Genomic DNA, 12,710 nt, shown 5'->3' with positions numbered 1-12,710 from the left:
TGAAAGTTTGATCTGACATTTGAGTAATACCACCAGCTGGTTGGACAGATTTTAGTGAAATCTATCTTTTGTACAGGTATTTGGTTTACGAGCTGACCTGCAAAACCCACGAAATCCCCATCAGTCTCAGATGAACCAAAATGATAATCCGCATAAGTCTTCGTAACCATGTTAAGGTTTAGCTTAGTGCACCATGCCTGTGGTGACAAGCAACTTGGCGCTAAACGTCCCGCTCAAAAACACCTGGTGCAGGGGTTGGGATTTGAACTATACGAGACCTCTGAATCAGAGCCTGATGCTCTGCCCGTTCAGCTACCAGGGCACCTAATGGATCTACCTGGATGTTTATAGCTGGGGTGGGACTGTGTTGACAGGCTGTTTTTAAGGCAGCGAGCAGGTGACAAACTCTTCAATATGGCTGCACCTTTTCTGCCGTTGTGGGTCACCGGCCGACATCAAACTGTCCAAACATGGTAGTTCATCAGCACTAAAGACACTCACCTCACCCACCCCTTTATCATTCACACCCACTGACTCCACTTTGTCTCACATTTTCTCTCCAGGCAGATGTGAACTGAGCTTCACCGTTTGCTAAAGCTTGACGGAATAATTGCACCTAAAAGTGGCTCCTTTTTTGCATTTTAATTCCCTATAAAAAAAAAAAAAAAAAGAGGTTTTGCCCTCTTTCCTCAAGTATTCATCTGATTACAGTATTTTTTTTTATCTGAGTTAGCAGGCAAAGCCATGGCCTTATATATTCTACACTCACTGTGGACTGAAGGGAACAGTCTCTGCTGAGGACCTAATTCAACATCAAAAGCCTTTCTAAAGGCATGGATCAGGTCCCTGGTCTTTCTCAGGTGGATCCCAGTGGAGCTTCCCCTTACTCTTTACAAATGCAGATGAATCACTGATACATTTTCAGAGCCTTTCCAGATTCACACTAGCTCACCCAAATAATGGGACTGACCTCAATTTGGTTTTCATAGTCCGAGAAAGGCTGTAAAACAGGGAGAAGTACTAACCCTGTGTAGTGATTTGGTGTCTAAAGAAAGCTACAGTGTCTCTGTTTGAATACTAATTGCAGTCATTTATGGGCCAGTGAGCGTGCTGTCCTCCGACCATGCGCTGACACAGAGCTTTGTCTCTTTCTGCCAGCATCTCCTTCACACCACATGCCGCAGGGCGCTCGGTCTCCCAGCCCCGTTCCGCACCATCCAGTGGCAGATATGCCTTGTAGCGGTCAGTTTGATATCAGCCACTCTCTCTTTGTGCCGTGAAATAGGAACATCAAAGTCTGAAGCGTCAAATCAATCTCCCGTGTGAATGTGTACAAGCACGGTGCTGCAACTCGGAGCCGCACACAGTCTTAATCAGAGGTGTGAGGCCTGTGGCGTGGCACAGGGGCACACTGATGCTCACTTTGTTGATTAACTTGTATGTAAGTCTTGATTATGTCTTCTGTATTTGATTTCGTTTCCTTGCTGTAAAATTCAAAGTCGTCCTGATTGCCAGCAGCTGACTTGGAATGAGAGTTGCAGTCAGAGACAGACAGACATATGATGAGACAGTGAGAAATGTTTGGCAGCTGCTGAGAGGAAGGCCACCGAGGCCCACGGGGACTGAAAATACTCGGCTATTCTTAAGCATCTAAAATAACAAAGGCAAACTACTCACATGGTTACTGTAAGGATTTGCATTACTATTTGTGAGTGTATCCATACACACTGTGCAGCTAAAATGTGTTTAGAACACTTGGTGTGGCCAACGATTTAAACTGATGGAGCCTAGTGAATTTTAGTGTAGGAAACATTGTGTATCATTGGCCTAACAAAGGGTTCTCGATTAATATATTATCCTTATGGACATACTGGCCACAAAATCAAACAGATTTACTTTAAGATTTTAGGTGTTATTCTAATGTACTGTAATTATCTGTCAAAACATTATACACTATATACAATATTCTTTAAAGCCATGGTGAAAATTTTATTCAAGTACTGTTTAGTTCCAGAGTAATTATTACTGGAACATTTTTGTTTACTCTATAATTGTACTCCTTCGCATGGTCAAGAGAAACATAACTTTTACTTTTACTGCAGTTGTTTTTGTGTTGCTATTCAGATTTAGATTTACAGAGGTGGCAAAACTCAATAGTCAAGTACTTGCCTGAAAAGTACTTCACCGAAAGTAGCTTTGCTTAACTTAAAATACTTTCAAATTGTGCATAGGCAGTACTTGAGTACTTGTATTTAGTTGTTTAGTACCTCTGCAATATTCATTACAAAACATTGTACATCTAGAGTATTATCTTCAGCACTGCTCTCTTTTTCACTTCTCCTTAGTGGAAAAGATTAAGATTTGAAGATGCGTAATGATGATTGTCTCCATTTTGAAATTCCTCCATTTGGGTTTGATACAGACCAGTAGCAATTTAGACCTGTTGACTTAAATATTAATCCTGGTGATAACTGTGCACACGTCAGGCTTCACTGGTATGTAAATGTTTTTCTTTTCCACACACATCACATTAGGTTGTGTCTGCAAAATCAACTGAACTATTACTCCACATTTCATCGGACTTTAAATCTTCTGCCTGTGATGTTTCACACTTCTCTATTTTCTTTTGAAATGGTTTATAAGTGATACATTAAACACAGTCTAGTGTTTCCACTGTACATGTAAACCCATTCAGCAGGAATTGCGTTTCCCACCCCTTACAGTAAATATCCTCTACTTAGAGGGTGTGAACAAAGGTGAGATCTGGGACTGCACGAGGGCCCTGATGAAAAGAAACCAAAAATAACCAAACCTCAAAGAGGCACAGAGAGGATTTAGTTGGGAATTATGTTGCAACAGTAAGTGATAGGCCGGTGAGGCAGGGACTGTGGAATGCGAACATGCACTAACGTTACACACTGAAGCAAGGAGGGATTTTGCTCTGTGTCTGGTCCCCTTAGCTGCTGGCCTTACTTGGTAATGCTGGATAAGTCTGTGCTGTGCTTTCCTCAGACAAAAACAGCTTGCCGAGTAAAAAGAAGTGAAATGGGGAAGTCAGAGGGAGCAGATAGTGAAATAACTGAGCATTAGTCATCTGTCCTCTGGATCAAGGAAAGACTAGTTCATGTTTTGTGGTCAAGTGATGGGAGCAGGGAGGAGTGGCAACGGTGACTGCTGCTAGAAGCTGCTACTTTCCCAGGCAGACTGTTTGGACTTGCCTGAAGACACTGGGGTCTTGTTTTGGCTCTCAGGCTCATATCTGAGAACTTAATTAATTGAGATCTTAAGCTTGTAGCCCGATGATGCCGAGGGCATGTGGAGTCTAATGTGGAAGTACTGCATTTCTGTGAGAACCATAAGGTAGGAGGATCCTAATCTACATCCATGTGCTGGAGATCTTGTTAACTGTTCACTTTCTAAAAGTTTGAAAATTATTATTTTATAGTGAATTTTGCTACAGCCGCAAATTCAGTTAATTATATTTTCAATGAATTATTTAGTCTTTTCCATGTCAGAATAGTGATGACGTGCCCAAATTGACGTGCTCAGATTGCTTGTGAACGTAACTAAGTCACCTACAGTAGCGTTTAGACTGAAAGGTTTGCCAGGACGAGGTTGGATGGATGGGTCAAGACAGCACCAGAATTTGAGTCCAGTAAAAAACCAACTGGGGATTGTGTGTGTTGGTGGTGGCTGTAGCTCAGTACAGTAAAACAGTTCACGAATCACAGGGTCAATAATTCAAGTCCCAGTTCCTCCTGGCTACATGATGTTTTCCTGTCCCTGGGCAAAACTCCAAGTTGCCCCTAATTCCCTTTGGATAAAAACAACTGCTAAATGGTTAATTGTCATGTGATGTGACGATGCTGCAAATTGATCCAGAAACATGACTTACCGTTTTAATTCAGTACCTAACCATAAACCAACCTAACCCCGATGTCCTTGTGCCTCACTCTAACCAAACCTCCATGAATGCACATTTAAATCCGGCATTTGTAAAGTGTTTAGGGTGCAAAATAGTATTTTGGTGCCATTGTAAGAGACAGCATCTGCCATTTTAATGCCCGCAGTCAGATGAGGTGCATTTTCAGAAGCCTAACTCCCCATGTGGGGGGGCTAATTCAGAATACAGCGGGTCGTTCAGTGGGTCAGTTGAAAGGGTAGGTGTATTCGATCTATATGATCACTGAGGTTGGCAGACTGCTTTTAAAACTGTAACATATTTTGCACAAATTAAATTAGATAAAGGTTTTGACAAAGGTAAAGGTAAAGAAGACTTCATTAAAGACTAAAAGTCTTGCTTCCATGTGTTTTGTCTGAGGTACTGAGAAGGGTAAACCATTTGAAATAGGCTGTGAGAGGATGGGTTAAAGTATTAATGGTTCCACACTGTGATTTCACCATGGCAAAGACTAAAATTAGTGGCCATTGTGGCCACAGCAGCCGGAGTCAGCAGTAGCCAATCACCATTCAGACATACCTATGGTCTGTAATTCCAGTCTCTGCGTGTTGGCCAGCTCCAGCTTGGAGTTCATGCTTTAATACAGAAATGTTCCTCCTTCACAGTCAGTCAGGTCATTCTGTTAAATTTCTGATTCCTGTCTGGTACAGCACACGCACTCTGTCTTGTGTAACTTCACACATTTTCCGTCTCTGCTGATTTACATGCTACATGGATTTTCCTCTTGACTTCGGAGCCCCCTCTGTCAAACTCTGCTAAAAATGACTAGTCAGTCACTCACACGTGTAGTGGAGCTAGAGGCTAAAGTGTGGTATTTTTAAAAGTCTAGCTCAAATTAGCTTTGTTCACATTTGCAGTTTAGTGTCATACATTTCCGTTACTATTCGCAGTTTGTGCCACTGAGCAGCAGCTGATGAAGTAAATTATGCAATTTAGCTTCTCTGGAGCCAAGCTCAAGCTGCACCACTTGGCTTTTACAAGCTATTGTGTTCAGCTTGCCTTGCTGAAGCGCAGTGTCTGTTGTTTGCAGGTAGCATTCAGCAGGTTCTGAAAGCTTTTAAGCTTTAATAAAAGTGTTCTCTCGCTGTGGCAAGAAAGAAGTTGAATCTCACCCTGTGCACAGGAATTCATGACCTTTTCTGTGGCTCAGTGAGTTCAAATCCGCAAATAACCAAACATGTTTTTACTATATTGTGAGTGTATGTTCATGTTGAGCCCAATGTTCAGAGTAAGAAGCTGACTGACATAGTTAATAATGTTCGAGCCCTTTGAGAAGTGCTCATCGCAGCTAGAAGCTACAGGAAGCTACAGGAAGCTGTTTTTTGTCTGCCTTATATACCTCAAGACTTTCACAGTGTTATTGTTGAGAATGACGGATTGACCCTTTGATAGTTCTCCTCACAGAGAAGGAGAAGATGGCCGCGTTTTCAGTCTGCACTACATTCCTCAAACCAGGAGTCATACCTCCAGTAATTCTCCTCTTCTCTTATGCAGGTATTGCGCTCTTCCAACCCTGCTACACTTTTTTCCCCCATGCCAGTGCTTGACTACATACCAATCCCATCTGTGTGTGTGCTTGTACATCAATGTGTGTTCTAGACAGTGAGAGAGAGAGAGAGGTTTCCTACACTATTCATTATCTGTAGGGGATTTTTAACCTGCGTTGCAGAAGCTGTTTTGTAATAAATTCTCTTTTAAGAGCCTGGCTTTACAAAGGAGGCCATTTGAAATCTTAGCACAGTGTATATTTCTAAAGCTGTGTGCATGCAGGCCCTTTCAAATGTTTGCCAGTGAAACAGTAGAGGCCAGGGAACCTGATCTGGACATTTCAAGCTGGAAGCCTAAGGAGCACAGGGTATTATTTATTTATCTGACTCAGAGTGGAGCTGGAGTCGCCAGTTCGCGGTGACCTAAAGCACATGCATGTTTGCCTGGATCCCGTGCTCCCTGTCCTCCCCAAGCAGAGGAAGTACAGTAAGTCCACAACAAATCCTATTCAACTATTCCAGCTTCGCACAACTTCCTGGCAAACAGATGAGGGCTGGCTGTTTGTCTGCGAGCAGATGTGCGGTGCATCAGAGCCAGACCTTCTTTCTGATGCCTTCCTTGTTGTGAAGTGGGGCTGACCTGGCCGTCCAACATCCTGCTCTTTAAAGTCGTATCGGCTCAGCGCTCCCACAAGGCCTTCTGTAAGCAGCACAGAGCAATCAGTCAGGCGCTGTCAGACAGAAGCTCCCCTTTGCATCTGCGGAGGACTGGCAGCAGGAACAGGAGGGGCACACCTGAAGAATATAGGCAGGAGGGCCGATGACCTACTGTAATGGTAAGTGGGGGTCTGATTCCCTGGCAGACAGCTGGAGGGGTTATGCAAGGAAAGGCAGATATTATTCCATTTTATTTTATTTTTTTGCTCTAAGATCATGTGAATTAGTTTTTTCAACAGAGAATACTGCATGTTGTGTTGTCTCAACACTGGGTTGTAAGTGAAGCTGGCATGTGTGGCTGTGTTCAATCAATTACAAGGTCACTTTATTGTAGCTGCCATTCCTCAGCAATTTCACACTTTTTGTCTTTAGTATGGAAGGAATTCTTTTCACCCTGATGAGGTTTGTCACGTGTGTTCTTGTTAAGTAAAAATCTAATTTACCTCGACTGTGCCTCTTGCATGACAGACACATTAGACAAGTGGACAGGGGAGTTTCATTTTGCTTGGTCTACGCTTCTGTGAAGTAGAGTTTGTTTTGAAGGATTTGAACAGCAAAATGATACGACAACCTCTGCAGAAAGTTTTGGCTTTAAGAATGTTGCTTGAGTTTTGACCGTATGCCAGTGTTTTAATTAGCTGTTATAAATATTTAAGAGTTGGAGCGTCTCGTTTCCAACTGTAATTTGATTCGAGCTGTTCTGCTTAGACTCCCAGCGGGTTTCTGGAGTATTATTATATGTTTTTGTGTATGTTACACTTTTAGGATATTTATAGATTTTGATCTTGGTAAAATACATTTGTCTGTGTATTTGTTTATTTAATCGGCTACCACTGATGGGCATGTTAAATATTCTTTTACCTCATTTTTCCTGAACCAGCTATTTAAAATAAAATAACTAAAAGCATCTAAGAAAGGACCTAACGAGAGACCCCTTCATTTTTCTGAAAGGGTCACTGTCTAGAAAGGATGACACTGACTGGTGTTGTGTGCAATTATGAAATTTATTTACATAAATTTCCAAAACCCGTCCAACCCTTGAATGTTTGTAAACCCTTTGGATTTTTTTCTGTATTTTTGCATAATTATGCATATATCTCTACTTACTAATACATGTAAAAAATATGATTTGATTTTCATGCCATTATCAACCCGTTGGGCCTGTCGGAGAGCATTTGTCAGCAGAGTCATTGCGTAGTGTTCCGCACCATTGGCACTAGTTAGACCTCTGTCGGTTTTTTGTCGCGTCTCGACATGTTATTAACAGCACCAGTACAACTCGCACTTGACATATCCTTAATTAGATGTAGTTATAAACCGTCTGTGCTGAGTCAGAATGGTGTGACATTAGTGGGCTAACGCTGCATTGCGTATAGTTTGTATCCCCGCTGTGCCAGGTCTTCTGCTTTCCCTCTTTCCCGTATAAGACAGAACGTGCAGTGGAATGTTTGTTGGCCCTTGTCTTTGCGGTGTGTTCTAGCACCGCTCGTCAACCCAGATGAAGCCTAAGCGACCCAACACAGCAGGTTATATTCAACAACTTTGACATCGGCTAGATGTGTCCCGGAACATATTGCCTGACGCTAAGTTCCCCTTCAAAGGAACTGGTCATTTTATAGATGACTTATTCGTGTGTTATCATACCACTGGATGACAAGTTATCAGGCATTTCAAGCCTATAGTTATAGTTCAGTATGTCACGTACCTTTGAGGGAGACATAAAGAAAATCGATGACATCTCGTGCAGGTGCCAGATTTGTATTTGATGATGTTTGATATTGTCAGTCGATGTTGTTACTATATTATTTGTTGATGTTGTTACTTTGTTTGTATATATTTAAACCACACTGTTGACGTTTTCGTGCTTAATTTTAAGCATAACCATGCATTTTTGTGGCAAAACCAAAAATTGCATGATAATGACCTACTGCTGGCCCATAGCTATTTATTTTTGTTTTGTTTTTTCTTCCTTTTTTTTAATTGGGTTGTAATATTTGTTTTAGGACTATTATCTTCTTCTTTTCCTTTCAGCTGTTCCCTTTCAGGAGTCACCACAGTGAATCATGTGCCTCCATCTAACTCTGTCCTCTGCATCCTCTTCTCACACACCAACTAACTTCATGTCCTTCCTACCTCCAGCTCTGCCTCCTGTCTTTTCTTCAGTGCCACTGTCTCTAAGCCGAACAACTTCTCTGGTCTCACCACCGTCTTGAACATCTTTCCTTTCATTCTTGCTGATACTCTTATCACACTTTTGTCCTTCTCTGCATCATGTCAACCAACTCTCTAACCTTCCCTGTCATAGTCCCAACATTAGAAGTCCCTACTGTCAGTCCTACATTTTTAGCTTTCCTCTTCTCTCTCTGCCTACTATCATGCCTTCCTCATCTCCCTCTTTGACCAACCGTAGCCCAATTTCCACCGCTAACCTGTAGGTCAACAGCACCGGTGGCGGTCATTGTTAACCCCCAACTTACCCGGTATGGAAGTGAGATTCGGTGTGAAAATCATGATTTGCATGTTTAATTTGGGATGTGTTTTACGTCGGATGCCCTTCCTGACACAACCCTCTGCATTTATCCAGACTTGGGACTGGCACAAGAAGAACACTGGCTTGTGGCCCCTTTGTGGTTGAATTAGTTTTTGGACTTTTATAGAAATCCTAAATCCCATTGATCATGAATAAGTATATAGTAAACCAAATGTGTTTCCTTCTGAAACGTAGTGGAGTAGAAGTATAATGTAATATTAATTGATTTATTAATCAATTTAGTCCATGTAATATCAGTAATATCAAGAGATAAAGCCATTGTGTTTCAATTAAAAATCTTTATTTATTGCTGATCAATTAATGTCCAAGTAATAGTTTTGATTATACTTTTGATCCTTGGAGCCCAGGACAGGACAGGTAGTTACACAGATAACAGAGACAATGACCTGCCAGGGAATCAAGGGGAGAGTTGGGTTTTTAAAAGGCAGGGGAACAGGTGACAACACTTGTGTTTATGACTGGTAAGTTAGAGAAATTACCTGGGGAAAGGAAGTGGAGAGAAAAAGGGACAAAATAAAAGTCCAGGGCAGGAAGTGACTGTGAGAGCCAGATCACGACACCTTTCTTATCAATGCCATGTGCTATAATTGGCCCGGTCCTAGCATCAGTGACCCGTCTTACAGTCAGTAATGATGGGACAGTGACTGGGGTGGTCAGGGAAGCAGTGGCCACCTGGGGTCCTCCTCCATCTTTTACGCATTTCAATGAGGCCAAGCTCATCAATCATTAATAGGCACATTGGCCAGATTGCTTTTTGTTGGCCTGCTAGGCTCTGACCCTGGGCTTCTGGTAGTCTGTGTAGTACCTCTGGGTGCTCTGTGAAGCCTGACTTCACCAGGACTCTGATAACAGCAATGTGCCACTTGCTAATGGAACTGTGATGGATCAGAGACACAGCAGAGCTCTCAGAGAATCCTGCAACTACTTAACGGTCTAAGCTGTTGGCCATATTCCTCATGACCCCTGTCTTCAAAAGTGCTTTTCCTATTGTGGCATCGGTGGGTCCATTATTTTCTCCTCGGGAAGAGTTCCACCTCTGCCTTTGTAAATACAGAGAAGATTGTAACATCCCACCCAATAGCTGCAGGGAGAACTCGCCAGATTGTGGCTGCGTGTATGCAAAATTAACACAACATGCGTGGTTCTCAAGTGAAGTGCTGTGTAAATGAGGGTTTCAACATTATTTAAGCACAAACAGAGCATTCGCCATAGTGATGCAGCTCCTTGCAGCATTATTGTTTGACTGCTATCCTTACTTTACAGCACAGAGGAGTATAGCAGAGAGGTTTGAGGAGGGGGAAGACCATAATAGTATTTTATTCATTTTAAATAATTTAGAAATGTTCTGTTCTGATTTTAAAGTCCAAGTATTGTCATTGCTTTACAGATTAGATGTTATAACATTTTTAATACCCACTCTCGCTAACCAATCTCACTTGCCAATAGTCTGGGGCCTCTGGGCCAGATCCTCTGTGTCATCTGAGTGTTAATATTTCTTGTTAGTTACACAAAAGTTAAAGAGTTTTTTTAAAAGATGCAATAACCACGTAGAAACCCAAATAAATCAATAACAAAAGTAATCAAAAAGTGAGAAAGATAATAAGAGTTTGAGTCGTACATGTAAATGAATGGCATTAAACGACTTCCAAACATTACATTATCTCTCAACTTCTAGCTAAAAAATTGCCTCCAGATGACATCACCTGGAGGGGCCTTCAGTTCAGATTATGTTCTCTTGTTTCTAGCACTATAGAGTTTGTAACCATTCTCAACCTGCTTTTCCAGAGCTCCTCAGTATGACATCAACTAAGCTCCTAATAATAAAGAAACTCCTCCAAATTATGTCATCTGGAGGAGTTTTTCATCTAGAAGCAGAGAAATATTTTAACATAAGTCAGAGGGATGTTTACAAGCATTAATGTATATTTACACCCTAACCTAAAGCCTTAGAAAGCAAGTTGAAAGTTGTAGAAGTTGCTCTTTAACTGTTGGGGTGGCATGGGCGCCATCTTTTGAGGATTCCCTAGTCTGTTGGCGCGGGGCGTTGGAGGCTTGTGTGTTTTGACTTTCCTGAATGTGGAAAGCGTTGCCCGCGGAGGACTGTGCTTAAATTAGCAGAAATTGCACAGAGCTGCTGGAAAACATGTCTTCATCATTATTATCATCATCCAAATGCCAGTGGCTCAGTTGGTAGAGCAGCGGGCCACCAACCATAGGTTCGGAGGTTCGCCAACCACATGTCAAAATGTCCCTGGGCAAGACACTGAAACCCAAACCATCCATCCCGATCTCAATCGGTGCAGTGCCGGACCCAAGCCCGGTCAAAATTGGGAAGGGTTGTGTCAGCAAGGGCATCCGGCAAAACAATCTGCCAAATCAACATGTGGACCAAATGATCTGCTGTGGCGACCCTGAACTTAGTGGATACCATTATCCAAATGCCATGGCTTGCTTTTGGGATTTAATTACTACAAGTAGGGTTCTTTTTATTCCTCTTCCTCTTTTACCATCTTCATAAAATTAGAGAAATTTAAACCACCATTTAACCAAAGAAAATACAGGGAGGCGATGTATTATGACCACAGTAGCAGGCACAAGTAAAGAGACCAATAGATAGACATTCCCCAACAGGTAACACAACGTGACGTAATATCACATTCTTCATATAGACTAGGTTGAGGGGCCTTTTACCGCCCATTTTCCTATAATCCAGGCTCAACAAACTGCATTCAAAAGCCTTTGGCAATCTAATGTTAAGATTTTGTAAACACACACAAATTTATGAGAAATATAATTTTTTTATAACCATCCATTACCATTTTATTCACAAAACGGCTAATGTACGGAGGGTTTGTTTGCCAGCCATTTACATCTCGACCAGCTCAGTTAATATCACAGCAATGTTGTTTATAATGCGCAGCCCTGTAGCTAATCAATGGGGGGCTAATGGTTCCTGGAACACCTCCTGCTCCTCACCCACGCCCTTTGGCTTAGCATTCTGGGAAAACATCCATCACTGGCAGTATTTACTGGGGGGCTTTGTTATCACTGCTTAATTATATCGCCCAGGAGCAGCAGTATGTAGCCAGTTTATGAATATTACTGTTCTTACTGCTGGAGGAAAGGCATGTTGTTGGGGGGGGATTCAAAACATCGTGAGGTTAGAAGAAGTCTTTGTACAGTAAGATGCAACTGCTTGTGTCTTTCTACTTATTCATTTTGGTTTATGAAAACACTTTAAAAAGATATCAGTACAATACTTCCTTATTTATTGACTGACATGCCAACAATTCTTTACCCCTTTGACCTCTTATTTCTCCTCCCACTGTCCTGCGATCCCTCTGGTGCAACAACCTTTAACCCCTCTCCACAACTTAAATCTCTCTTCCTCTCTCCTCTCGCCTCCTTCCTTTTCCTCCTCTTTTATTATTTGCGGTTGAAGTCTGCAATCAATTAGAACTTGAGAAGGCCCAATCAATTCCTGCTCATTTGCAATTCCACCCAGTTAAACACTTTCCTTTATCACCAATGTCATAATTAATGTGGAGGAGATTGAGAGGGGTGGGAGGGGGTATTTAAAGAGTAGAAAGAGTTAGCAGGAGAAGTGTGTGTGTGTGTGTGTGTGTTTGTGTATTAGTTATCATGTAGCTGCTTTATTACTTACTACTCTTAAGAAATGCAGTCATCCAGTACAGTACACACACTAATCTGTCATATGTTCAGTGGAAGAATAAACCTGTAGAGGCCATAGTAAAAATGTAGTTGTACACAGATACTTTAAGAAGATTTAGAAAATACGAATCGCGGCACATTTAAGAATCACCATAAAAATAATGTTGATGTCATTGTTTCCATTTTCCCACCAAAGCTGAATTCTGGCTTCTGACATCAACATGGCAGCTCTGGCTGCCTAAGCATCACAGCACTGGCACGTTACACACATTGTGACTTTCAGAAACTTTCATTTGGACAAACTACTGAAGGTACAGTAGCT

General features: G+C 41.8%; 1 protein-coding gene across 6 annotated transcripts in view; it reads left to right on the top strand.

The window, feature by feature from the left end:
• The window catches only part of iqsec1b (IQ motif and Sec7 domain ArfGEF 1b), a 165,968-nt gene that overhangs the window by 99,858 nt on the left and 53,400 nt on the right, over positions 1-12,710 (top strand). The window contains exon 1 of one of the 6 annotated variants that reach the window (XM_067503767.1): positions 3,196-3,360. The exons of the other annotated variants lie outside the window; for them this stretch is intronic. Within the exon in view, the coding sequence (XP_067359868.1) occupies positions 3,314-3,360 (47 nt within the window). The 5' untranslated portion in view covers positions 3,196-3,313. Of the gene's footprint in view, positions 1-3,195; positions 3,361-12,710 lie in introns of those variants that run through there. 6 annotated transcript variants of the gene reach the window in all.

The sequence above is a fragment of the Channa argus genome, chromosome 5 (assembly GCF_033026475.1).
Source record: "Channa argus isolate prfri chromosome 5, Channa argus male v1.0, whole genome shotgun sequence".
Classification (NCBI taxonomy): Eukaryota; Metazoa; Chordata; class Actinopteri; order Anabantiformes; family Channidae; genus Channa; species Channa argus.
This window is presented reverse-complemented; position numbering and strand designations above follow the sequence as displayed.